A 27,374-nucleotide genomic window follows, 5' to 3' on the forward strand; every position below is an offset into this window, starting at 1 on the left:
TATTCGCAGTTTTCTGTTCGCATTGTATATTTCTGTATAATCAATTAGAGCTACTTATAGTTTAAACACAATTGCTTTGCTCATTGTTGCCTGATATATGTATGTATGTACGAGTATCTATGTATGTAGATCCTTAAAACAACAAAAACCTGTAATGATAATTACAAAGCGCAAAAATTGAGCAAATTACACGAAAGCACTTGACTTTACACACACCTATAAAATGAGTATACTATTACGCTTAAACAATAGAGATGGGGAAACGAGAGCAAACCATTTACAATACAAGGATATACATATGTGGGTAGTAGTAGTAGAAGAAGCCGCCTTATTGGCCAAATAAAAATAATACCGCGAGTAGAAAGCATACCAAGCCAGGACGAGAGATAGCCGGGACAATAAATTATGTAAAACTTTACATGGGTGAAGAATCTATACATTTCTACTTAACTTAAACGAACGAACGACTTGGATAATTGTCACTTGTCATATATAGACGCCATGGATGCTAATTCGTTGGTGGTCGATGATTTTGCTGTTGCTTGCCGTTGGCGCTGCCACTGCCACTGCCATTGTCCCGCTCCCTCTCCCTCTCCACCTTATTCTCCCGCACCATCAAAAGCAACTGGAGCATCATGAGGGCCTGCACCTTGTCCAGGGGGTCCATGAAGCCGCGTTGCAGCCATTTGGGTATGGTGGTGCGGGCATGACTGAAGCCCAGCTTATTGAGTATGTAGTCGACGCCGTAGGGCTCGATGGACTTGCCCGCCCAAGAGAGCAGCCGAACTGTTGGCTCCAGATGCCACGTCTGGCACTCAAAGTGCCGCCAGTCGCGCACAAACGATTCCAGATCAAAGCTCGGCGGTGATGCCTCCAAGCCACCAGCTGCTGCTGCGTTTGCCTGCTGCTGTGGCTGTGTGCCTCCATCTTTGACATCGTTTGTAGGTGCCGTCGCTGTCGTTGTGGTCGTCGTCGATGACGATGCTGATGATGATGCTGCTGCGGCTGCGGCCGTGTTCGCCGTCGTATTTGTTGTCGCTGACACATTGGTCGTTGAGTTCGCTAGGTTCGTGTGGCTGCCCTGCAGCGGCTCCAGGCTGCTCTTGCTGGCGCTCATTTGCCTGCCCTGGGCAGTTAGGTTCGTGTTGGAAGAGCTCCTCTTCTCTTTGAGTATCTCGTCCGTCAGATACGGCTTCAGGTTGGTCTTCTGCGAAAGATTGGGCGAGGCAGCTCTCGCCGATTGAGCTCCAATCTGGCAAAGAAAGGAAATACAAATAAATAAACTGCTAGACCCAATGTAAAAATCTCCCTAGGAAAGTCTTACCACCTTCTCTTTTTCAGTCACATAGGAGGTGATGAGATCGTGCAGGAAGAAGAAGGCATCCGCATCGACGGTCACAAAGATGTGATCATCGAATTCGGTTATGAAGCTGCACAAAACCTCTGGCTTCGTTTCTGTAAGAAAGATAATCGAGTTGCCAGTTAAGGATTCATATCTGAGGATTCAAAGTGGATGCTTACCACTTGGCTCTGGTGTGGTTGGTCCCTGTTTGTGCTCAGTCTTGAAATGCAGCTGCAGGCTGGGCAAAGCGAAGATAACCTCCCGATTGTGATTGTGCTCCTGTGCCTTGGCGGAGCTGTTGCTGCCAGAGGCGCGCGTTCGCTCAATCGAATTGGATGCTATCTCCCGCTCGCATTCCATGATGGGGAAGCGATCCACAGCTACAAATGGAAGAGAAGACAATCAGAAGTGAGTGACATTAATTTGCGAGGGCACTCGGCACTCACCATCAATCTCACTGTTGGCAAACGCATAGTGGAACCACTCGTTGAGCGTCTTGAACTGTGGCGGGAAGATGATGTTGCGCGTGATGCGACTGACGATGGCCATCGAGTGGTTCTGCTGCTGCTGCACCTCGGTGCTCTGGCCCAGGCAGGAGGTGAGCGTCTGTGTGACCAGCACCTCATGGGAGCCCGATTCCTCCATCTGTCGCGCCTCCGTGGCAAAGTTAATCGAGGGAGACCTCAGGCTGAACAGCGCCCAAGACTTGGACTTGAAGTTGATGCCATGGAAGCAGGCCAGCGAGATGTTCTGCCCGCGCAGCTCCACTGTGCCGCCCAAGACGTTGCCATGGCGGGGCAGACGGGTGACCAGGGAGGGCACCACCAGACCCACAGCCTGGGCCAGGGGTTTCTGCCAGTGGCGGTGGTGTCGGGCATCCGTGTTTTCACCAATCATGCCCGTGGGCACGCCCTGCGGTGCTGCCAGCTCCCCGTTGGGCTTCTTCTTGTGCTGCTGCCGGCGCTTGATGCTGGCCGTGCGATCCTGGAGCCGCGGCTCGAGGCTGGAGAAGACCCGCTTGGAGGACTTGAACTGCTGCGTAAAGAACTCCTCCAGCTTGAAGTACATCTTCAGCATATCCGCCGTCGTCGACTTGGAGATCATGATCTGCAGCTGATCCCAGCTGAGATCGCCGTGGATGAAGATCAGAGCCCGCGGCTGATCCTTGCCATGAGCGGGTGCTGCCGCTGCCTGGGAGGCGGTACGCCACTCGTCCTTCATGGCCGCGGAGAAGCTGCTGATGCGCGTCATCAGCACCGAGGTGCCCATGTAGTCGAGTCGCAGCTCCAGGGCCATGAAGCTCAGTCCCAGCGTATGGTAGGGCTCCATGCCAGCCTCCTCCTTGATGTGGAACCGCTTGTTGATCTTGTTCACCTCGAAGCTACCGCCCACAATGCCACCCTTGGCATCCAGCGCTGATCCGCCCAGGTAGATGCCCGCGTACATGTTCTTGTAGCCGGTGCTGCCGATGGACAGGCGTCCGTCCGACTGGAAGTCCTTTGTCAGCCACACCACGTTGCCGCACACATTCCCGATGTTCATCTGGACATTCAGCTTCGTAAAGTTCACGGCAAACAGGACGAGCGTCTCCCAGGACGTGATCTGGTTCTTCTCGGAGGGAGGCGTGCCCGAGGACTCGGCACTGGAAGATTTCCCCAGATTCTTTAGCTTGCGCACAGCTCCAAAGTGTCCCAACTGCTGCTGCTGCTGCTGCGTCGGCTGGGCATCAAAGTCCAGACGCATTTTTTCCTTCGCCCGCCCTGCATCATCGCTGGGTGTGGGCGTGGCTGGCGCACAACCCGTGGGTGTCTCCGCTCCACCTCCGTTCGCCTGCTGCTGCTGCTGTTGCTGCTGCTGCTGCTGGTGGACACTGAGATCGCCCAGGAAGAGGCGTCGCACAATGCGGCGCCTGTACCATGCCTTGGGGAAGGCCAGGATCTCCGTCAGCCGCCGCATGTCGTACTTGAAGCTGGCACTGCCAATGTCAACGATGGTGGAGAATCGAATGACGGCGCGCGAGTGGTCGAGGCCTCGCTTGGAGCTGGGCAGCGGCTCGATGTAGACCTTGCGGCAGCGCGTGATATGGAACTTGACAAACTCCACATTGATGCTGAGCGAATCCTTGCGCTCGCTGTCGCTCAGGGGCGAGAACTGGGTCTCCTTGGAGGTCTTCTTGCCGCCGTACGGATGGAAGATGAACACATTGAAGTCAGCCAGACACCCGGTGACACTCAAGCCGCCCGTCGGCAGCGGCTCCGGGTGCGTGTGGGTGCCAGAGCTCTCCTCCTCGCTGCTGCGCTTCGAACTGAAGACAATGTCCAGACTGGGCAGCTGCAGCATGCACTCCACGCGGGACACAGGCAGGCAGCTAAAGCGGAAGGTGGAGGGCTGCATGTGGAAGTAGACGATGACATCCACTGGGAAGGAGGCATATGTCACATAGTTGGCTGGCAGAATATCCAGATTAACAGCCGCATTGAGGTTGGGCGTCTGGGGCACACTGCTGGGCTGCCGGGCGGGTATCGGCTCCAGTGTCTGCTCCAGAAACTCGAGTATGTGCGGCGAGATGATTGTCTCCTCGGGTATGCTCTGCAGGGTCATCCAGGCGCAGAGCGTGGCCCGCTTGCTGCCTATCCGTCGGGGTCCGTGCGGCGTGGCTGCTGTCGCTGGATCCGGCTGATGATTCGCCTGCTCCGCCAGGGTCTTGGACTGGTAGTGCAGCTTCACGTCCAGTCCGGGTATGTGGAAGATGGTGAGATCCGCCAGCAGCGCATTGGCATTGTAGCGCAGCTTGCTCTTGTCCCGCTGTCTGCGCGATGGCGTCGGACTGCCCCAGTCGTTGCCAATGCTGCGCTCCCGCTTATGCGACTTGACGCTCGAGGCAGCCGCTCCAGCAGCTCCGGCTGCTCCTGCCGCCGCATAGCCCTGGCCCTGGCGCTCCTCTCCCGTGTCCTTGGTGTGCAGCACACACTTGCCAGAGTTCACCAGCACCTTGACGTCCAGCTCAAAGTCAATGTTCGGCTCGGCCTGCTTCTGGCCGTGTCCGTGCTTGCGTCGCATCTCCACGGATATGCCATCCACATCCATCTCGCTGGGCGTGCAGTCGCCGCGCCAATCCAGCTCGTTGTCCGCCGTCTCCGTGTCCGTGTCCGCATTGGGCAGCGATGTCTGGCGCATGGCCTCTGTGAAGGTTACTCTGCCCAGCGCATTGACAATACTTCCTCCTGCTACTCCTCCTCCGCCGGCCGTCTTGAGGGAAGCGCTGCGCGAGTGACAGGAAGCGGGTGTGCTCTGCAGGCTGGAGATCTCATCGTTGGAGGCAATGGTGTCCAGTCTTCGGCCCGCATAGCTGTGGCTGCCGTTGTCCAGCGTTGGGGGCACTCCACCCACTCCGGGAATTCCCACTCCCCCGCCAATATACGAATGCGAGCGACTGTAGTTCTTGAGGGATCTCCGCAGCGAGGGGCGCTTCCACTTCTGGATCATGTCGCGCCGGAAGTACTTGTAGCAGATGGCCTGCAGCTCCTGCAGCCGCCGCTCCTCATGCGCCACCGTATTGTGGGATGCGCCCAGCGTCCTCAGATCATTGATAATCTTCAGCTGCTCGGCCATCTCCTTCTCCATCATGAACGAGCGCTTCTTGGAGTCGATGGTGGGATCAAATACGAACGCGGGCAGGTTGTCGAACTCCCCGCGACGCCTCACGTACGTGTCACGGCAGCTCTGATCCCCCTCATCGCTGTCCGGCGACTCCATCTGCGTGTCCTCCTCCTCGAAGCCCGTCAGCATTGTCAGCGTGTGCCCCAACGAACTCAGCTGCTTGCCAATGTTCACGTCCAGATGGATGTCCACGCCCTCCATCTGCCACTTGACATTCAGCAGCCACTTGGCATTCTCCCCCTTCTTGGCGGCGGTGGTGCGGGAGCAGACCTCGAAGGTGCCCTCGGACACCACGCACACGTTCATAATGGGCTCGCCGCTGGTGGGCTTCCAGTCATCCAGATTGGTCTCAAAATCATCCGCAAATCGGAGGCACAGTCCCTGGAACTTGCCCTTGGACACCAGTGCGCCCGAATTGCACGCCGAAATGATGGTGTTCTCCAGCGTGATGACAACGGCTCCCTTGGCATCGAAATCCTGATACGAACGGGAGCCAAAGGACTAGAAAGAGGAGTTGAATAAAATTAGGAAATGCTTGAAATGTAGTCCGGAGGGAACCCACCACAGTATTCACTTGTTTCAGGGGCAAGCATATGCCCATATCCTCGACAGTTAGCTGCAGGAACAGCGTGGACAAGTTCGATCCTGCTATCTGGCCAAAGGCGACGCGATCAAAGACCTGCTGCTGCTGCTGGGCCGTCGCCTGGCTGTGCTCGTAGCAGAGATTGGCCCGCTTCTCGGCCCAGTACTCGTAGGCGTTCTTGTAGTTCAGCCACACCAATATGGCCTTGTCCACGGCTATCGGCTGGATGTAGACCAGGGGTCGCTTCAACGTGAGCAGAATCAGCTCCTTGTCCTCGTTGAGCAGCTCGTCCTGGAAGGCATTGCGCAGGCCGATGGTCGTGTGGAAGAAGGCATATTGCTGGAACTCCGGCTCCGCCTCGTCAAAGATCACATTGCGGATGATCTGTCCCAGCGACAGATTGAAGTCAATGTGCGCCTTGAAGAACAGCTTCCGATTGCTCATGTCCCCCAGATTCTTGACGCGATTCGACAGCTGCAGCTCCAGGGTGCCCGTCTCGAAGCGCACTGCCGACGAGCAGGGCGTGGTGGCCGTCAACTGAATCCTCTTCATCGATATATTGATGGAGAAGAGAATCCTCTTGAGCGTAGATTCCTGCACGCTGGCACTGTCGCCACTCTCCTCGGTCCACAGCGGCACGGGCTTCTCCCCGCCGTACACCTTCTGCAGCACCTCGTTGATCTCGCGCATGAAAACCTTCTGCACAAACACCAAGTGGTTCAGCAGATCCGTGGTCAGGCAGCGCTCGAACTCGCCAATCTCCGCACTGGCATTCACATAGCCACCCTGCCGCAGCACAATACCCTCGATGCTCTCCGTCTGATCCTGGCGATTGTCTGGAATGTACTCGGCCAGCACATGGACGGGCGGCAGCCCAATGCAGGCCTCCGATGGCAGATTCATTTCGTTCTGCAAGGAATTTCAAATTGTTATCGACGATCTGAGCACAGAGCTATCCCCCGCCCTCCCACTCACCTGAATCTTCGTGTTGAAGCTCAGCGTATGCGTGGGCAAGTCGATGACAAATTTCGCCCTCTGGCCCGTGACGCCCATGGAACTGACATGATTCATGCGATACTGGGCCTGCAGCGAGGGCAGCAGAGCGGCATTGATGGACAGGCTCTGCAGGAGTATATTGAACTGCATGACCAGCGGCTGGAGCAGCCCATTCTGATGCTGTGCCGCCGCTCCACCCGCCCTCGATTGGGCCATGTGAGCGGCACGTCGTGCCGCCTGCTGCGGCTGCTGCTGTGCCCCCCCGCCGCCGGAGACGGTGCGTTCGCGCATTTCGCTGGCCACACCCGCGCCACTGCTGGCGCCACCCGAGTTTCGGGCATGGAATGGAGACTCTGGCTCTTCGGCCGTAAACGAACGCAGTGTGGAGCGACCCGAATTGCGTTTTACTCGCAGCTCTTGGATGGTGGACGACAGCTGCTTGGAACTGCGCGTCATCATGCCGTGCAGGGCCACCGGATGCTGCGGGATGTCTATGTTAACAGCACCGATCGAGAGCAGGCCGCTGTTCTTGTCCTTGCCACGCTTGGAGAGGCTCGAGTAGAGCGTCTGGCTCTTGCCCACCGTTACCTTCACCACCGTTCTGCAATCGAAACAAGAGTTAGCCATGCCCTACAATAAGGGGGTGTCCTTTTGCTATACTTACTGCTGACTGGGAGCCACACCTTCCAGCAGGACAATCATGGCGCGTCCCACTTGTCCCGTGAGTGAGCATTCGAGGCTGACGGGACGCGCCTTCTTGCGCCACGTGGCCGTGCTGTTCAGCGTGGTGATCTCCGACTCGAGCTTGAGCCCGGAGAGGGTGGCCAGCAGTCGGGTCTTGTGGATCTTGGCCACGCCAAAGACAATCAGACGAGTTCGCTCCTGGGACGGCCCATCGATGATCAGCATCTCGCGATGCTGCGGCAATGGAGTGGGCGCACTGGTCAAATCATCCTCATCGTTGACAAACGCCGACGGCTTCTTGTGTTCATTCAGGGAGCTCCTCTGGACCACAGTCTTGGTCTCTGGCATCGTGCCGTACAGCTCCAGCAGATGGTAGATGGTCTTCCAGCAGTTGGGCGTCTCCAAGAGGGGCGCCATCGAGGACATGCCCTTGGTCAGAGTGTTCTGGTAGTCGCCGCTCATGCTGGTGGCACAGCCGCCGTTCAGCGAGGCCTTCGATTCGGTGGCCAGCTTGAGGATGTTCTGCTCGTGCAGCGACATGGTGGGACTGTCCCGCAGAGGCGACGAACTCGACTCATTGAGATTGGTGTAGCCCAGCTTGCCCTTCACCGACTTGCCCGTGGAGCGCAGCTTCTGGGCGAAGCTCTGTGGACGATTCTTGGCATTTGGCGACGGAGTTAACTGTATGATGGGCGCGAGGCCACCCGGACGCGTACGAGCCGCTGGCATTGTGGGCATCGTCTCGTTGAACTTGTCGTAGCGCTCATCCGAATAGCTCTCGCCATGGCCAAACCGTTCAGAGACTGAATTAAAGCCGAGGATATCCGTGGGCTCCGAAGCTGCAGGAGAAGAAGGAAAACTCTTAAGGAACTGCTTTAAATGTTATGTGCATAATGAAGGCTCACCCAAACTACATTCATCCTTGGTCTGACTCTTTTTGCTCAGCTCTGGGTGATCGTGGAACTCATTCTGGGCATCCTTCACATTCTGATACATGTTGCAGATCTGATGGAGCAGCCGCAGCAGCGGCATGTTCACCTGCTGCGAAATGAACCTCACATTGAGATTGAAATTGATCACAGTACTCGTGTGCTTCTTCAGCTGTCGCCGCGACATGTAGATGACATTCTGTCGGGCCTGATCCACCGCTCCATCGGACATTTTCAGCACCTCCAGCTCAACGCCCACGCGCTCGCACAGGAACAGCGGTGTGTCCATCATAATGGAGGCCCTGCCATTCGATTTCTTGTTCAGTTTTGCTGGCTTCTGGGCTGGATTCTTCTTGTCGCCCGCCTCGCTCACGACAATGTCCACGCGAATGGAATCGAAAGTGCCGATGAGCGAGAGATTTGTGCCGAAATTCTCCAGCGAAGAGATGTCTGCATTCGAGAACTTGTTGATCATCTGCTGGGGCATCACGCCCAGGCAGGTGAGCAGCGGCTCAAAGATCAAATGAGCATCCAAAAGCTTGATCGAATCCTGCATAATGCCACTGCGCGTATGGGTTTGTCCAGGGATCTTCGGTGGCGCGGGACGAGCGTGCTCTTTCTCGGCCAAGTGCTCTTTCTTTTTGTTGTCCTGCTGCTTGGCCATCCAGAAGTAGAGATCCTCCTTGTGACTCTCGGCACCCAGCCAGAATTTGTTCACCGAATTGGTGGAACTGAGAGAACCCTCCTGAAGCGCTCCATACTCTGCAGAGGGATTTATGTATATATTAGCAAGGAATCCCTTGGAGGATGTTCTTTTGATACATACCAAATTCAGGCACTTGCTTCTCCACCAGCCCCGAGATAATGGGCAACATTTGTATGCTGGAACGAGATGAATTGCCGTGTGAATAATTCGAGGCTTTGCTGTGCACTTTGTTCAGCCTAAAGCGTAGCGCGGATGCAGCAGGAATGCAGGGTGCAGGGGTGCAGAGATGCAGCGCAGAACAACAAATGGCAGGCATGAGAAGCAATTGTGAGTAAGCAATTCCCGATCATGTACTGGGAAAGATGAAAACTTACCCACGACGCGGGTTATGGATGTTCGGTGAGGTTGAGGTCGAACGCTGGGAGGCAGCTCCATGGTGGCCTCCCGCTTCATGGCTATACGAGAGTCCGCCATATTGATTGTTTTCTATGGATGTGAAGGATATAGGGAATTTGATGAGTAATAATTTGGCACACATTTCCGATTTCTGATATTTTTCTTCACTTTTGTGTTTGGAAGGTTGTACAGTAAACGAACGTGTTAAAAGAGCACACATACATATATCACATGTACGAGTATACGATTATAACGCCAGTGTACCAAAACATCTGTAACAGTATCGGTACCATTCGGTATATATATATATATATATATATATATGCACCATTGATAGAACTAGCTATAGAACTATATAACTTTCTGCAAGGCCTTTGGCTAGGCTATGTTCGAGTTGAGCCGCGTCATGAGTGCATTTGACTGGATGTGTGGAGACCTGCTCTCACACATATTAGCTATGACTGCTGGCGGTGGAAACTGAAACTAAATTTCATTCTCAGTTTCTTTGCTCACATGCCCTTTAGAATTGTTTAGAGAATTATGACACATTCAGAAGAAGCTTGCCCCAAAGGCCTATGGAAGGAAGCTTTACTAGAAAGTTCTGTTTTACTTTCCGTATATAAACTGGCACATCTACATGCTGCATACTTGGTGGCGAAACTGAAACGTGTAAAAGTATCAAAAACTATCCGAAAACTATAAAAATATTAATCAATAGTCGCTGTTCGCAGGGAAAGTTAAGCTCATAAAAGATTTTTAGCGATATATGTAAGTGATATCTCTATGTGAATGCGCTTCACTCTATGGAGGAAGAAAGCACAAACAGTGCCGCCTCACAGGGTCGTATTATATCTTTAACAAAACTATTCTAAGATTGTAGCCACATATCCCACGTTTTAAAGATATTTTTCAATAATTTAGCGAGACGTTAGTCGTCGCTTGGTTTTTTGTTCGCCTAATGCTATATTCTGAGTTCGTTTGCAAAGTTTTACCCATTTCAAAGTCCTTTTACGAACATTTTACGATAGTTTAGTTCGTTTTTGTGTCCACTGAGAAGTTCCGTTTAGTGTACAACACATTTATAGTTATAAATTTAGTTCTATATAGAGGATAGATTATAGCCAGAAAGGATAGAATAGAGTATAGTTTGTATTGTAGTACGAGTACGAGTACGAGTATAGTGCAAACGCAAAAGCATCAAACAACATATGAAGTGTGAACACTTAAAGCATTTGACAACGTGTGTGTGTGTGTGTGTGTGTGTGTGTGCGAGAGGGGGGAGTGTAAAAAGAGAGAGAGATTTAGAAGTAAGGAAAATTGAAGGGAAAATAGTGGGCAGAGTAGATCAAGGCTAAACAAAGGAGATATAAACAAAGGGAGTAACTAGAGAGAACACACATTCAAAAAAAACGTGCAAAAAGAGTGGAAATAGGAAACAGGAAAAGGAGGGATAGAGATAGAGGGACACAGGTTAGAGAACTATACATATAACTAGGTTAAGAGGAGAGAGAGAGAGTAAACCAGAGAGAGAGAGAGCGTTAATCAAAAAAATACCAATGTGAGTTCGATGATGCTGTGTTTGCCCAAGTAATAAAGCATTCTCACTCTCTTCCGGATTCTCGCCGACGCCCGCATAGGCGCCCATTTCAACATCACCTTCGCACTCATCATTCTCCGCCTCCTCCTCGTTCTGCGGAAACGAGAATGTCACATTGATGGGACGCGCCAGCTTGTTCTTGTACTGATGCTCAAAGAGTATCGGATTGTACAGGGTATTCTTCCACTGGCGACTCAGCACAATGATGCCCTGCAAAGGAATCGTGTCATAAAATTGCTCAGAGAAAAGAGACACTTCCCATTGAGGGCGGCTCTCACCTGTCGCAGGGTGTTCAGATGCGGCACATCTCCCTGCTTGAAGATCGGCTCAATGCGCTGCACGCCCTCGTCCAGGACCAGTTTCTGCATAATGTAGCACAGCTGGCAGCTGGGATCCTCTTGCAGCGTCTTCGACAGCAGCGTATAGTTGTTGGCATAGCGACTCTACAGAAGTATTGTTGCAGTTTCAGGTCAGTCTCAAGCATAAAAAAATGTTGCCTCACCTTCTTGATCTTTGGATTCCGTTGGATCTTCTCGTTGTCCATGGCCTCTGCCATGAGGCAGGCAGCCACTGCCGTCTGTCGCGTGTGCAGCGCCTTGAGCACGGCTACCACTTTGATGGCCAGCCGATTGCTGGGATTCATCCAGGCGGTGATGGCGGGCGAGGCAGTGCTCAGCAGGTTCCAGTCGAGACGCGTCAGATCGATCTTCCGCGTGATAGGCACACACGGCGGTGCCGCAAAGTTGAACCACACGGCCTTCAGTTCGATCACACAGGAGGAGGTCTTGTCGGTTTCCTTGACGTTCGAGAGCACCTTGTCGTAGGCATCCTTGGAGTTGCTGCCACCGGCTGCCCCGCTCTTGGGAGCACCCGGATTGCCTGTCGTCGTGGGTCCCTTTTCCACATCCTCGTCTGGCGGTTTGGGTGTGGATTTCCGCTGGTCAGCCCCAGAGGTGGAGCTCTCGCCCGCTATGACGTTGTCCAGGCCGTGGTGGAATTTCTCCTTGGGGGTCTTTGGTGTGGGTGGCTTTTTGGTGATCATGCGCCAGGCGGCCTCCGCCTTGGATGTGGCACCAGCATCCGAGGAGGCTGCTGCTGCCCCTCCCTCGTTGCCTGACCCACCCTGACCCACAAGATCGTTGAGGTTGAAGCCGCCGCTGGCGGACACACCCTCGCCCCCTGCGCCCGCCATCTCGGCCAGCTCTTCCTTGCTGTTCTCGGACTTTTCAAAGTGCGAACGCTTCACGATCTTCACGCCCACGCCCTCCAGGCCGCACTCGAACATGATGTAGCCGATGCTCTCGATGCCCGTGCTCTCGGGCATCTTCAGGCACTCGAAGAGCACCTTGCTCTTGTGCTCCGGAATGGCAGTGACAATGATGGGTGAGTCCTGGGCACAGGACTGGCCCTCCGTCTTCAGGCGACGCAGCTGCGCATGCGCCCGTCCAATGTCGAGGGTGATGACGAGCTCCTCCAGCTGCTTCTCGGATGTCTCTATGAGAATGGGCTCCCCCTGGACATTGTCCGGACGCGTCTGTGAGGAAAGGTGCGCCAGCAGGGCACGCGTTCCCTTCATAATGCCGCCCTTCTTGTGGCTGTTGCCCGACTGCACCGTCTGCTGGATGTACACGTTGTGCATGGAGGCACGCGTCGTCTTGCCCAAATGGAACTTGGTGGAGATCCCCTCCATGTAGAAGGTCAGCAGCGAGACGCAGCTGAGATCCTGCCAAGCAAATGTTTAATTTGTTTAATTCTGTTTTCGTTTCGAGAGCGCAAAAACTCTCACCTGAACATTGTCCAGAGCTGCCACGGATATCACTTCCTCCACAATGGAGGACTGCAGCATCGTAATGCTGACTTTTGGCAGCACAATCAGCCCCTGTGTCTTGGTCGAAATGCTCTCCTCGTACACATCGCTGAGGAACGAGTCTCCGGGTCCCTGCAGATGTCGCTCTGTGGTGGATCGCTTCGAGTTGGAGTGCACCTGCGACCAGTAGCTCAGGCTCTGGTCTCTCTTCAGTATGTTGTCGTTGTTCACCTTGGCAATGCACGACGTGTGAATGAAGTTAACGACTGAGAGCAGGTGCATTGACTGTATGGTGGGTATGGCAGCCTCAACCATTCTGGAAGGGGATATAAAAATAGGATAAATATTTTAATACATTTAATACATAGGAAATAGCTAATGGCGTAGCCTGAAGTAAGAACCGAACTATTGTCACATAAGAGTCCTGTACTTTTATCGTTCGCTTTCAGCTGGCAGCAGCATTCCAGCTGCTCTGGCGCTCTTACTTTTTCTATCTTTTGCTCTCATTCTAAGCTTCGTTTGCATTGAGGATACGCGTAGGCCATCGGCTCGCCTGCTCTTGCAATTAGCCTTGAATGACTTTGTCTTGAATTCGATCGAAACCTTCATCTGTGAACTAATTCTGGAACCTATCTCGATACCTAACAATAAACTGCAGGTACTGTAAATATATTCAACTGAACATAAATCGAATATTAATAACTAAAAAGGTTTACTAACTGAACCGTAACTTTTTCAACGCACAAATAATAAAATGAAATCCCAAGTAGGCTTTGCAATTAGTCATAAGATATATAAATTCAGGTTTCATAAATAGAAAATGCTTTTATTGCGCATTTATTTGCTATATTCCATAGTTCCTTTTTTATTACTGCACGCGTATCCCATGGTGAGTATCCATCCCATGTTTGGAGGAATCTCTGTGCCCAAACTAATCCATGGACTCAATCACAGGCACAACATGCTCAGCGATACTCTGAACCACACAACTATCCTGATCTGACAGCAGGCCTAACCGATGGCGAGGTTCAGGCTGCCCTGGACGGTCTATCCCTGGAAGATCTGAACCGGCTGGACAGGCTATTGGATGAGCATAGCAATCACGATGAAGATGCCAACACGGACTCGGAGGGTGAGTGTTTGCAGATGAGAATGAGATTTTATCACCTGTTGGAGAGGCCTTTCAAAGCAAGCAAGTCAAGGAAACCAGTTCAGGCAAGCTAAGGGCTCGAATGAGCAGGTCTTTGACGATCTTCTGGCCTCGGAGGACCATCTCGATGATGGCTGCAAGGACGAGGACGAGGGTGAGGAGAAGAAGCCCAAAAATCTCTGCACCAAGCGACCGCCTTGCCCAAATTCCACACGCTTGAAAACTGGGCAAACCACCTGTGAACCCCCCGATTCAACATCAGAGTGCCCCCATAAGAAAACTTCCTCCAAGAACAAGCCGGACGACGAAAACATGGATTCTCCCGTCGACATGTCCAAGTGCCAGAAGACCAAGAAAAAGCCGAGCAAGCCCAAGCCGACGGTCAAGAGCGATGAAGACTGCAACGCCGATGATTTCGAGTGTCTGGAGAGATTCCGCGAAAGAGATTACCCCAAAATGTGGAAGCACTCGCCACTCGACTACGACGAGGAGAGGGCCGATGGGTCCTCGGCTTACGTTCCCCCCCAAGAGCTGGCCGGCATCGAGCAACTGGATGAGGAGATTCTCATGCCATTTCTGGATGGAGAACTAAAGGAAGATCCGGTCGAGCAGGGTGAATGGAAACCTATGGCTGCCGAGGGGGAGGAGGAGGCGGAGGCTCCATTGGAGCATACAGAAACCTACGAGCGGCATCGTCTCTCGCGAATGGCACACAGAAAGCGAAAGCATGCCAAAGCACAGCAGGAGAAACCGATCCCTTACGATCCCATGGAAGAGAGACCACAGCTCACTGCTGCCGACAGGTTGGCCATTCACACACGTTTCCATTTGCATTTCGGTACTAATTTTGTTGCAGTTTCCTGGCCAGCAATGAGCGGGAGCCGATGCGCTACCTCATCCAGATGGAGAACGGCAACATCGAGAGCCCGAACGAACTTGGCGAGCAGAGGCTACGGGAGGATCACAGCCAGAGCGAGAATCTTACACTGCAGAAGCGTACACAGGAAATGAACAGCGACAGCCAGGGGGGACAGGATCCCAATGAATATTTCGACTTCAGGCGAATGAAGCGAGAGAACAAGCGAACGGACGATGCGCCAGATGTGAGTTTTGATCCTATATCTGTCCATACTATAGACCACGCCTCTTTAGAACTCTAAGGAGACCTATATGAAAAAGCTAATGGACTCCTTTCCACGCGATCAGGGCGGTCAGAGCAATGACGATATGGAGGCCCTGCAAGAATCGATTTCCGCTCACTTGCGCGTCAAGCGAAGTTGAGTTTTATGTTGATGTTTAAAACCGTGAAGCGTAATTGTTTTTATCACGATAATTATAAATGTGATTATATTTTTTAACCCATAAATTGATAAAGCAGAAAGCTTGTTTGTTTGTCTACTCGTGAATCGATTTTCCATGTGAATAATGAACCAAATGATTGATGTTCTCTGTACAACATTTCCTCAATATACGAACCTTTGCAATCCCTCCAGCAGAAGCGGCGTGAGAAAGATGTTTAGTTGTCCCTTTAGCCTGGCCACCACAGATGTACAGGCTGCGCCTCCTTCCGCCTGCAGACTCATAAACTCGCCATCATCAAAGCCATTTGTGGTCTTGTCCGCCTCCTCTTCCTTCAGCAGAACACTGGGATCCCAGGGATGGGACTTGGGTCCACCCATGAATGTGGCCGAGCTGTTGCTTCCCGTGGCATTCTCGTAGCGTGGCACCACCTTGATCTCACGCCAGCACGAGTACAGATCGAAGTGGGGCAACATTTTGCTGCCAATGTAGGTTAGACCTCCATCTTCGTTCTCGCTGAAGAGCGGCGTGGAGAAGACATCCGGGCCGAGCGGAAAGGAGCAGGCATTCCAATTGAAGCACTTGACCTGCGACAAATGATTCAGATAGCTGGCCATCAGCAGCGGCGAGTCAATGATGGGTCGATTGACCTGCTGATGGAGATTCACCAGAGCCACATCCTCCTGCGATGACATGGCAGAGATGAAGGAGTTGGACGACAGCGATGGAGTGCCCGACGAGGAGCCGCGAGAGTCCGCCTGTGGAACAGTCAGTGGAAAAGAGAACGTAGAGATTACTAAAGGAGTTCGCTTTGTGGTTAATCTACAACTAAATAATAGCCAGAAGGCAGAAGCCAGAAGCCAGAAAGTGGCGCAAGCACAAGAATTATGGAAAGAAAATTTCATGTAAGGTTGCGAAAAAACTCAACCTAGGACTAGTTAGGATTAGGATTAGAGATTAGACCAGAATACCAATCGATGCATGCACTAAAACTGTCTGACAGACATTCCATGCAAATGTCCATCACCTGAAAATCGTATGTAAATTTTTTCGGAAAATCTATAGATATGAAAATCTTGCACCAAATTAATAAACATCTACAGATACATTGAGATTTTGTGGCTCTACTGTCTAAGAGGTTTTCTTTTGTTTCTTTGTTTGTTTCAGTTGGAAACTAAGAACTACTCACATCATGAACAAAATGTCGGTACTCAGGTCGTGATGAGATATTTGTTATTTGTTTTCTTATTGGTGTGGCAAGACCGTGAATGCGTCTCGCGTCTTCGTTCTGGATGAGTTTTTTTGTATTTGTTTTTGGTTTTTATTTTTTGTTTGTTGGTTAATTAATTTTTGATTTAAGATGAAGATCGAGGAATTTTGAGGAGAGGAATAGAATTTAGGTGTGTTTTATAGTTACAGATTTATGGCACGGTTTCTCAATGTTCAGTTAAGAGAAGTAAGGAGATTGAATGTTAACTGAACATTGAGAAAACGTCACTTAAGAGTTATATACCAGCCCTGTTCCACTGAGACACGCACATTCGTTGAATGACATTGATTCCGTGTACAAATTTCCACTAAGTGAAATGCTACACAGTTTTTGTACGCTGAGTTAATCGAAAGTTATCGGAATTATCGCTGAACGACTTTTGTTGTCTTAGAAAATTTCCCATTAGTGAAAGGATACATTCGACACGAGCAAACCCCATGAGTAATTCTAGTATTTTTACGATGTAGTACCGATGTAGAATGACGTTGATTTGCAGTAGAAATTTCCCATAAGCGAAAAGGTAAATTTGCAATGAGTGATTTTGGTATTTTTCGCAATGAAATACTAGAAAGTTTTGAATATAAACATATAAACATGATTTTAGATGAATATTGATAAAAAATTTCAACAGTTATAGCAGCAGTCGTTTTATAAGACACGAACAAAGAGCACTCGCCTCGAATAATAGTATTTTACATAGAAAAGCTCGATCGAAATGATGCATAGTTGATTTTTCGTTTCTATTAATCAGAAATATCAAGTATTATAGGAAAAGTACAATTAATAGGTGAAAATCTATCTTTCAAAAGGAATGAACCGAAAGTACTGCTTTGAACCAAAATCATCCACGAATATCCAGTGTTCTGCTAATGGAACTGTGGTATTAGATAAATATAATAATACTAATAGATAGATAGTTAAGATAGATCTTAGGTTTAAAGACCAAAGCATGCATTGGACAGAGTTATTCAGAATCTCTTTTTATGCCGCTTTCTTTTGCCGAGTGAGATTTTTGGAGAAATGGTGACACAGAAAGGCAGATACAAAACTTGGCTTCAAAAGCAGCAAAGCGAAACGCGGTTCGTGTATAAATGTATGTATATATTATAGTTAATGAATAAATCTCCCTAGCATATAGGACACATAAACGCTCTTTAGTTTTACCAGTTCTGTGGTGCTCTGCGGCCGCTTGGGCAGTGTCTTATTGCCATCGGGGGGTGCATGGATCTCCAGATCGCTGCGATATGTGGGTAGCGTGTGGCTGCCATTCTCGTTTTGAGCACCAATGCTGCACGAAAAGGAAAGGGAAAGCGGATTACATTTATTGATACATGATCCTCAAGTAATCCTCGTAATAATCAACCTCAAATCTGAAGAGAAACGCTTTCTGCCAGAGAGCACAACGGATCCGCTGTTGGCACTGTTTCGCTGCTTCATGGATCCACGCTGCGACATCACATTCGATATGTCCTCCTCGGCGGAGAAGAACATCTCCGAGGGATTCTCCGACGTCAAAGATATGGTGCGCTGCACCTCTCGCGGCAGCTGCTCGCCCAGTGCCTGGCAATGCAGGGCGATGTCGGCAATCTCAAACTCCAGGGGATGCGAATGCGGTGCCGAATGCGACATCTCATCGGGCATCTGCAGGGGAACAAACTCAAGTTTTAGTTTCTTTTGTGTATTGAAGGATTGACCCACCTCATGCTCATCATCCAGCGCCTCGCCCGTCAGTCGCGAGTCCGAGATGCTAGTCTTGGGCGGCGACACTCGCAGCCTGTTCGAATCGGAGCCGCGTCGCTTGATGTTTACGCCTGCATCGCCTGCAGCTGCCTCATGCTGCTGCAGCTGTAGCTTCTTGGAGGGGCTATCCAGCAGGCGGGCATAGGGCACTTCCACGGAGGTCTGGCGCGTGCAGGGATACCGCTTGCTGCGCCTCTCCAGTGTGTTGGGGGATCCGATGCTCTCCCGTGACTTGTGGCGGCTGCTCAGCTCTGGTTTCTCCACAGCGGCACTGGCACAGCCTCCGATCTTGAACTTTGTGCCGTCTGGCATTGAGCAGTGCTCCGATTTCTTGAGGCTTCCGCCATTCCGCAAATCCCCCCCAGCGGGCCTGTACAGCCGACCCTTGCCATTGAAATCGGCCGCATCGTAGAGTGAGACACAGTGCAGGCTGTAGGGGGGCGTGTGGAAGACCAGTTGTCCTTGGTGGAGTATACTCTCGCCGAAGCCAAAGTCCTTGTTGTTATTGATGATGCTGTTGGGGCAAAGGGAAGTAAGTAATACTCTGGCTCATTCTTTCGATCTGGTCAGGGACACTCACAAGTAACGCGCTATGTTGTAATTGTCATGGACATCCTGTGCCGTGGGCTTAAAGAACTTCTGACCATTCCGATTGCTGCCAAAGAAAGCACAGCCTCCGATGCAGCCACAGCGTGAGATCTCTGTGCTGGAGGACAAGGCACTGCCGTTGTTGGACCACAAGAACCACAAACGCTTGAACTTGGCATCGTGTTCGCGCAGGAAACTGGACGAGCGAAAAATGAAGGAAAGGCTTAAAAGGATGACCACTAAATGTAAATTTCCCACTCACTTGTGCTGCACCAGATGCAGCTCATGATCGGGTATGGGCAGTGCCGATGCTCCCTCCAGCAGTATGGGTCCCAGGGAGGTGCAGCCCACTTCCACCCAATTCTCGGACAGATCTGCCGTCTCTGGGGTGCGCTTGGCCTGCGGCTCCGAGAAGCTATCCCGCAGCCTGCGCGTGGCCTCATCTCGTGAGTCGCGACGCGACTGGGAAAACGAATTGGAGCTCCTTTTACCCGCAGCCTTGGCATGCGGCGGCGCATGATCCTGAGACTTCAGCGAGTCCTGGTCCGCACGACGCAGCTTGCCCGAGCGATTGCTGCCCGTGGTGTTGGTGTTGTACGATGGCGTGGTAGCATGCAGCATGAACAAACGCAGCAGAATGGAGGGCAACAGACCAGAGATACCCGACTTTACCCGCTGGCCGTGCAGATTGCAGTTGGCCAGGCGAATGGGCGATATCCAGGCATGCAGTGCCGTGCCGCTCTCTATCAGATAGACATCGACGGCATCCACCGACACCCTCGTCATCTTGTACTTGATGTCCTCCGAGGAGGGGCACTTGTACTTCTTCTCCTCCTTGGTTTGGGGACACAGATTGCTCGGCACTCCGTGGTGGCAGTTCCGCACCGTTTTCGGCGACTTGAGGCAGTTCTCGGGGTCGATGGCGAGCAGAATGAGCGTCTCCAGCCCCGTTACAACATTCACGAGCTGCGGAAGCGTTAGTTTGCCGGTAAGCTTGCCCAGTTGCACTTCGACCAGCCACGAATATTCCAGCGTGTCCTCGTCCAGGGCGCATCCCTCGTTGCTGAACATCGCATGGCCACGCACCTGAACGGCCGAGAGCAGCAGGTGTCCCTGATTGATGTGCTGCTCCCGCTGCGGCCGCTGGACACTGTCGGATGCCAGCAGATAGGAGGGGCTGACGAGCACCTGGAGCGTCGTCTCGTGGTAGCGTTTGTTCATCTCGAAGCCGAAACGCTCGATCAGCACCACCGGGCAGGGGGGATCGTCCTCGTTGCAGTTCTTCATCACATGCGCCTGAATGTCGTGCACAATCACGGACACCATCACCTCCAGCGGCCGATAGAGACGCGGATCGAAAGGTTTTCGCTTCTCCTCGGGCACCTGCACCTCCGAGATGGACTTGTTGGCCAGCTCCTTCTCTTTGGCCAGCAGCTGATCCTTGGGATTGAGTGCTGGTGGCTCCTTGAGATTCACATTCGACTGCTCCATGTCCGTGAAGCTCTGATCCTCGCCGAAAATGTTCTCCTTCAGGCTGATAAAGTTGCGCAGCACATTGCCGTAGGCCATCAGCACAGAGCTGCCGATCTCCAGCTCCACGGTGACATGATCCGCCGGAAGGGTGCCCGGATCGAATTTGCTAAACTGCTCCGGGGGCTGCTGCCAGCTGCTGACTGGGGACTTTCGCACCTTGGGTATGCGCATGGGACTGAGGAGTATCTCCTCCTTCTCGGGCGTGGTGATGTCCGCCTGAGGATCGGGTCCCAGCGGTGGCACCGGATGATACACATACTGAATGGACAGCGCCAGGATGGGCACCGCCCAGCAGTCGATCCAACCAGCGGACCGCTGGCAGATCTTGCGCCACTTTTTCGTGTAGAGCTCCGGCCGACGGCAGAGCTTACCCTCGCGGGTCAACAGTCTTGCATTCTCGTCTATGGCTAAAACTATGGGACGCACCGAGGAGACCTCGGGCACGTACAGACTCAGGTCGAGGCCCTCGCCGTGGATCCAGAACTTCAGCGTCACCGTCTTGGGCAGGAAATCGTCAAAGGGCAGAGCAAAGCTCATCTCGAAGACATCGCCGCAGAAGGCCAGATGATTGTTCTCCTGATTGGCGCTGCTGCAGTCGATCCAGTTGTACTCGTTGCACAGCATCAGGATCTCGAACTCGTGCAGGCGGATATTCAAATTGCACGTGTACGGCACAAAGCTGAGGATATCCGGCCGCGCCTTGTTCGCCCAGTCCTCGATGAGGTCCTGGAAGAAGCACTTGTGCTTGTACACAATAAATGCGCTCGTCTTGCACCCGGCCAGCGATACGCTCCAGTCCTGCGGTGCATTCCACTTGGTTGGATAATGGATGCGCACCTTGTACTCCAGGGATTCGAATTCCGCGAGACTCCGATACTGCAGCGAGGTGGTGGCCTCCACATGGAAGAGCTGTCCCTGGATCTTGGATGTATATCCGTCGGGCAGCGTGATCCAGGGGATGGTCACCTCCACATAGGAGGCCGGGCCCACAGTGATGTGCATGGCATTCGTCTCCTTTTCCTTCGAGAAGAGTATGTCGATGGTGGCCTCGTTCAGGACACACAGCGTCACATCGAAAGACTGATAGCTGCGCAGCTCCCCCGGCTGGGGTGTGGGTGTGATCTCCCCCTCCTTCCAATCGGATGGATAGAAGTACTTGTACAAATGATCCCGCTGTCGGTCGGCCCATGGGCCGTAGCTAAAGTCCGTGCCCTTGAGGCAGTGCGCATTGATGCCCCAAACAGGCGGCGAGGGCTCCACCACATCGCCATTGGGCAGCATTATCTGCACGGGCTGCTCGGGCACCACACCCGGCTCATCCATATAGAAATAGAGATCCATTTGGTTGGACATCATCACCACAAAGCCCTCGCCCATGTACCGTGGGGGCTCGTCAATCAGGCCCGTGTACTTGGGACTCGGACAGAAGAGCACCTTGGCGTTCTCCACCTTGGCCTTCACAAAATGCATGAAATGATCGAGAGGACACACAGCCGGCTTGGTGCTGTACGTGCAGTGGGCCTCCTCCACGGATATGGACAGTGTGGTGGGCGTCAAACGATTGCCAAAGACAAAGCGACCCGAACAGATGTCAATCTTGATGACCGGTATGAGATCCCGCCACGTGGTGGCCTGCATAGCCTCCGAATTCTTAACACTGTTCACCCGCTGACTCTGACGGGCATTCTCCAGATTCATGTTGTGCTCCTTCAGCTTATTCCGCTCCTCGTTGCTCAGCACATCCGTGGGTATCAGCAGCGACGGCTCCAGCCCGAAGGTCTTCTCCAGCTTATCGTAGAGATCGGATCGATTGTAGATATGCAGTTCGTAGCCATTCAACTGAACGGACAGACGTGTATCGGAATGCGAGAGATCTGCGGGAAGGCGGAAAATAAATAAATATATTTAAGACATTTTTGGACTCCTTTGCTTACCCTCGGACACATCCTTGGGCACATAGGAGCGCCACCAGCGGAATATAAAGTATCCATCCTGCGCCCGCACCGTGTAATCGTAGCTGATGTACACAAAGTCCCGGAACATTATCTTCCCCGCCAGCGGATTCAGTGACACGGATCCGATCTTAAAGTATGCCCCCTTGATGAACCATCGATTGGCTATCTTCGTTATGAGCATCCCGATCACACGATGGTTGTAGAACGTGATGTACGTCACCCAGGTGATGGTCGTCAGCAGCGAACAGAGTAGCCATATCTAATAGAAAGGATCAGAGGAACGATCGAGGCAGTTTAAATAAAGAAAAGCAAATATATATTCCTGAAAGAATATCCTAAAAGAATACCGGCGAATGCAATGACTGAAGCTGTGCGACATGCCAAAGGTCAACCAAATCGAACTAAGAGTATGAGAGCGTCCGCTTTATCGTTGATGTCCGTAAGACCTCTGAGGACGTGAACGCAATAACGACCACATAACACGGCTGACCCAATAAAATAATTTAAACATCGCAAATTCTTTTTCAAAATATTTATCTTCAGTAATTCATATATATTTAATTTCCTTTTAATTAAATCCAAACTTGGTTGATTCCGTGGTTGCGCTCGATTTCAAAGATAATGGGTCCGAACAGAATGAGAGGGACTGTGGCTATCATCCATGAGCCACTGCACACTTTCTGGACGCCCGTCACGGTTGCTTTGGCGACTTTGGAAGCCGTGTTACGAACCGACTCTGGAAACAATTCTGTCAATCCCCAGAGCCGCTCACCAGCCGACTCGTTGGGCTCGTCGTCGTAGTTCGAATCGGACATTTTCCTTAGTTTTAGAATTTTTTTTCAGCCTGGATAAAATATTCTCAGTATTTTGAGCAAAACGATAGCACACAAGTGCTTGAATATGATCTAAAACTTAAAGGCAACTCTTTATTCGTTTTTTGTTTATTATAACCGAATTCGAAGAGTTAAGTGGTATATTAGATTTGTGGTAAAAGTGGATGTGTTTAATGCACAGAAGGAAACGTTTCCGACCCCGTAAAGTATACATATTTGATCAGCATCAGTAACGGAGTCGATACAGCCATGTCTGTCTGTACGAGGAGGAGGAGATGTAGATGAAAGATGTAGCAACAAACATTTTAACAGATAAAATATTTAAAGATTCCACACAAATCATATGATCACATATATATGTGTATGCTGCTGATTACGGGTATAAAAGTAGAGTCGCGGTCACTGCAGCTACTCTCAACAGGGAACGTCGTTTTTTGTTTGTTTTTTGTTCATAAATTTGTATTTTACTGGACATATGTACGTACATAAATATACGTACATACTGGTAAATTTCTTACAGTCACTCGGCTTTTAGTGATTCGGGGTGATCTGAATCTGACTGAAGGAAGGACTCATGATCTTCCTGCAGGGGTCTAGTACGCACTCTCGACGGTCTCACCGCCAGAGTGTGGGCTTGACCAGAGGACACACAGAAATGAATATAAAAAAATATAGGTAAATAAGATCTTTTTTGAAAATTTTGCGAAATTTAATTGACAGAAATTGTTTGAATTACATTTGTGTCTTCGAAGGGCTACAATCAATTATCAAGTCCAGGTGAGCAAAACGAGAATACCTAACCATACTCCTAAATATGTCTGTTTGTTAAAATCAAACTTACAGATTGACCAGATCTTTCAGATCAAGATCACACTTAGAGCAACACCATTTCCGTATGATATGTATGGGGGCATCGGTGTAAATGGTGCCCGTAAATTCATTCTCGAAGCCGTCCTTGATGATGGTGCAGCCATTAGCAATCTCGTAGTTCCAGTGCTGGCCCGCCAGTCCTAAGTTGTGCCAGTTATAGAGTTCCGGGGCGGCAGGTGCATTGTGTGCCCGTCCCGTGTACGGATTCACAAAATCCACCCAGTAGTTGGCCTCTGCGAGGCTCATCGATTCTTTGATTGCCAGCTCGAGGAAGCTCTTGATGGCTAGGTCCACATCGCAGTTGAACTTAAGGCTGATGGTGGTGAAGTTCATGGAGTCCCTGAATCCCTGATAGCCCTCGCAGTTGCGGTAGAAGATTGACTTCAGATAGGAGATCAGCAGCTTTGGCATCGGCTGCACCGTCAACTCAAAGTCTCTGCACAGGCGCTGCCCATTGCGGGACATCACACCGTTCTTCTTCAGCAAGAACATCTGATCCGTCTTATTGTGGTCATGGTTAGCCGGCGCCACCAATTGCGGGAACAGGAACATCTCCGGACACTGAAGCGACGGAAAATTGGGATGACATGGACCGATTTTCTCCTCATCCGACAGTTCAATCTCCCGCGGATCGTCCACCACAAAGGTGGGTTCTGGTAGGCTGCTTTTTCTGCTGGCCAAGCGGCAAAGATTTGTTGAGGACTTGCTGCTGCTGCAGACAGCACGGCCCAGCATACCCTTGGCGTTGCAGTGCACAGCCCACGATGAACCTCAGTGACATCATAATTTACAATGAATTTAGCAAACAAACAAAAAACGTTTAAAGGTAAGAAAAAACCAGAAATTTAGGCGCGTTCTTGAATGAAACGTAGCGCTAAATTAAAAGCGTTCGTTCAGCGTTCGTTCTATTGTTTGTTACTCGATTTTTGACATTCGAATCATACTTTTTTGATTGTAAATAAGGGAAAAAATTTTGACGAATTAAATGTACATGAACATCAGACGGGGTTTGAGTTGAACTGAGATTGAACTGAGATTTTTCCAGCCTAGATATTTCGGAGTTGCTAGCTGGCCCGTTTGACAGTATTTAGTCTATAAACTGAAAAGGAAACTATGTAACAAAGTTTGAAATTAGGAGGTGGCGTTAACCCGCATCAGACGTGGAGGCCAAATAAATCTTTCAACTAATCACGGTTAAAAGTAACTTAATATAAAAAAAAGGGAATATCAACCGCTATGGCTGTTATCTATCCTGTGCTTAAAATAAATAAAATATGAATAATACAGATCTACCTTCATTTAATCATCATCATTCTGATTTTTCATAGGCAGAGCCTACAAGTCGCTTTCAAATGAAAACATTTTATGTTATTCATAAAACTAGATTCATTTGGACATCTTTTACGGGGCAAGTAATTTCCTTTAATCGTGGCCAGAATTCCTCATGACTCGGGAATGTTCTCTGTTTGTGACCGTATGTAAATGGGAACTTTTTACAGCGAGCCAAACGAATGACGCCTAGGGAAACATGAACTCTAAACAGATATCTTCAGAAGTGAGGCACTAGTTTCCATAGAAAAAATCATCAACTATATGGCCATATAATTTTGAAACCTGATCTACATATATTGTATGCATAAATAGACATTGATATTGTGCTAATGTCCAAAGGAAAATATGCTTCGTTTTATAGTTGGAACAAAAGGTTATGACTGGGCGGGAATATGTACATATATTCTGAATGACTTATCAGCGAGCAACGACTGGGTTCTGTTCTGGGTCTTCTGGGATCTATACAGCCAGTGGGGATAGTACGAACAGAGAAGCAGCAAGCACTGTGTGTGTGTGTCAATGACCAAATCACAATGATTGATAAGCCCACTCGCCGGGGCACAAAGTGAGAGCTCCAACGGCCTAAGGGACTGCCGACTGCGGCGGGGAATGTAACCGCTGGAAAGTGTGACTGTGACTCTGACGGTCTGACGGGGTCTGGGACTATTAAACGGCAGCAATCAGTCCATGAGCCGTGCAGATAAAGCCATTCGTCGGTTGATTCATATACCCATACCATCGTATATTAATCAGATTACATACATAAGAATACACATATTATTATTATTCTGTTTTGAGGTGTGTTTGTGTGCAGTCGACCTAATTGAGATGTATGTAGTGTATTGTATCTCCCTGTATATGAGAGTGACAGTGGCACCACCTTATCCTGTTCGATAGATTGCTGGACTGAAAGAGATCTTCCATGGTATGGGCGCTATCAATTCTGAATTCAGCCTAGCCAGCAATCTTTCAAATTCCGACAATCCCTTGTTCATCTACCGAGTTTAACCATCCAAGACTCGCTCATATTGTATACTCTACTATTCATAAATCTTATTTTTATACGTAATTCCATACCATTCGCGCATCCAGATTCATGTCATTGAAGGCAACATTGTGGGTGTTGTTCCAGGTGCCGACTTCCAGAAATCCCAGCGGGAAGACATCGTCGCTTGTTTCCTCCACTTCCATGTTGTGTGTGTGTGTGTTCTGTGTGTGGATGGATCGAATTACGACCTCTCTCGTTGTTGTTTTTGTTGCTGTTGTTGTTGTTTGTTAATGGAATTTTGCACTTATCGCTGTTGATTGCTCATCATCATTGTTGCACATTATCGATTCACACTATATGTACATATAAACACATATGTATAAGCAACATCATATCATATTTAGTGGCTAGTATAGCATTAATGGTGTACTGCAGTGCCATGCATTTGATTTTAAATTAAATTTATTATTTCTATGGGGGCACGCATATACAAAAACACACACACACACGCACGAACATATACTGTTCGATTTTTCCCACTTTGTATTTGTATTGGAGGTCGTTGTCGCAAGTGTCTTAAATTTTCCTTCGACTTTTTCGTGCACTTTCATTGAATCAGCGGTGCTGACGTTTTGTTTGGGATGTGTTTTAACTACTCAGATCACGTTATAAACTAGATTTAGTAATAAATGGCTAGCTATTTAGCGCGAAAGTAATACAAATTATTTCGCCTCAAACGAAAACACTCCCATCTTGTCGCGCTTCTTCTTCTTTTTTGGAACAGCTGTTCGTTAGCAGTGTGACCGCGGACTTATCAATAAAATATACCGTTTGACGCCCAGAAATACCGAAATGAAATATACTTTGTCGAAAGATACTAGAAAAGTAACCGTTGGTATGTTGCTTGTCTTGTCTGATGGTGCTAACATTTGTGTCCTGACTATAGATCCCAGATCACATTGCAAGCTAAACACTTTTCATTTCAAGGCGCTCTGGAATCCACATTTCTGAATTTGTTTACTCTTTGTACTGTTAAGCGCCAAATTTACTGCTGTTATACCCAGCTCATACAAAAATGCCTCTGTTATGTTTAACAGAGATTTATCGATAGCCAAA

The 27,374-nt window shown here is 50.2% G+C and overlaps 3 protein-coding genes across 10 annotated transcripts; 1 reads left to right on the top strand and 2 right to left on the bottom strand.

The window, feature by feature from the left end:
• On the bottom strand, positions 1 to 27,040 carry LOC111073363 (transmembrane protein KIAA1109 homolog). 5 transcript variants are annotated; one of them, XM_022365643.2, is made up of 22 exons: positions 26,348 to 27,040; positions 22,215 to 22,494; positions 19,010 to 22,154; positions 18,740 to 18,943; positions 18,118 to 18,673; positions 17,783 to 18,060; positions 17,584 to 17,707; positions 15,327 to 15,907; positions 12,680 to 13,016; positions 11,396 to 12,616; positions 11,172 to 11,336; positions 10,902 to 11,103; positions 9,275 to 9,386; positions 9,021 to 9,136; positions 8,171 to 8,956; positions 7,246 to 8,104; positions 6,561 to 7,182; positions 5,565 to 6,494; positions 1,789 to 5,503; positions 1,522 to 1,722; positions 1,325 to 1,455; positions 1 to 1,252 (listed from the first exon to the last, which is right to left on the bottom strand). In XM_022365643.2, exons 1-22 carry the CDS (start codon positions 26,459 to 26,461, stop codon positions 509 to 511), a joined length of 15,423 nt encoding a protein of 5,140 aa, XP_022221335.2. In that variant the 5' UTR covers positions 26,462 to 27,040; the 3' UTR covers positions 1 to 508. The 5 variants fall into 5 exon arrangements, with proteins under 5 accessions (XP_022221335.2, XP_041449891.1, XP_041449890.1 ...); XM_041593957.1 differs by having other exon boundaries at positions 9,021 to 9,076; positions 10,851 to 11,103; XM_041593956.1 differs by having other exon boundaries at positions 5,568 to 6,494; positions 10,851 to 11,103.
• Positions 13,451 to 15,248, top strand: LOC111073364. Of its 3 annotated transcripts, none has more exons than XM_022365647.2 (5): positions 13,451 to 13,589; positions 13,655 to 13,832; positions 13,879 to 14,653; positions 14,707 to 14,953; positions 15,057 to 15,248. In XM_022365647.2, exons 1-5 carry the CDS (start codon positions 13,521 to 13,523, stop codon positions 15,129 to 15,131), a joined length of 1,344 nt encoding a protein of 447 aa, XP_022221339.2. In that variant the 5' UTR covers positions 13,451 to 13,520; the 3' UTR covers positions 15,132 to 15,248. The 3 variants fall into 3 exon arrangements, with proteins under 3 accessions (XP_022221339.2, XP_022221336.2, XP_022221338.2); XM_022365644.2 differs by having other exon boundaries at positions 13,452 to 13,589; positions 15,003 to 15,247; XM_022365646.2 differs by having other exon boundaries at positions 13,453 to 13,589; positions 13,894 to 14,653; positions 15,003 to 15,246.
• LOC111073365 lies at positions 23,095 to 24,957 on the bottom strand. 2 transcript variants are annotated; one of them, XM_022365648.2, is made up of 2 exons: positions 23,910 to 24,957; positions 23,095 to 23,146 (listed from the first exon to the last, which is right to left on the bottom strand). In XM_022365648.2, the coding sequence occupies exons 1-2, from the start codon at positions 24,671 to 24,673 to the stop codon at positions 23,095 to 23,097; spliced, it is 816 nt and encodes a 271-aa protein (XP_022221340.2). In that variant the 5' UTR covers positions 24,674 to 24,957. The 2 variants fall into 2 exon arrangements, with proteins under 2 accessions (XP_022221340.2, XP_022221341.2); XM_022365649.2 differs by having other exon boundaries at positions 23,095 to 23,140; positions 23,910 to 24,956.
• Positions 27,041 to 27,374: the final 334 nt, after the last annotated feature.

The sequence above is a fragment of the Drosophila obscura genome, unplaced genomic scaffold, assembly GCF_018151105.1.
Source record: "Drosophila obscura isolate BZ-5 IFL unplaced genomic scaffold, ASM1815110v1 contig_200, whole genome shotgun sequence".
In the NCBI taxonomy this organism is placed as follows: domain Eukaryota; kingdom Metazoa; phylum Arthropoda; class Insecta; order Diptera; family Drosophilidae; genus Drosophila; species Drosophila obscura.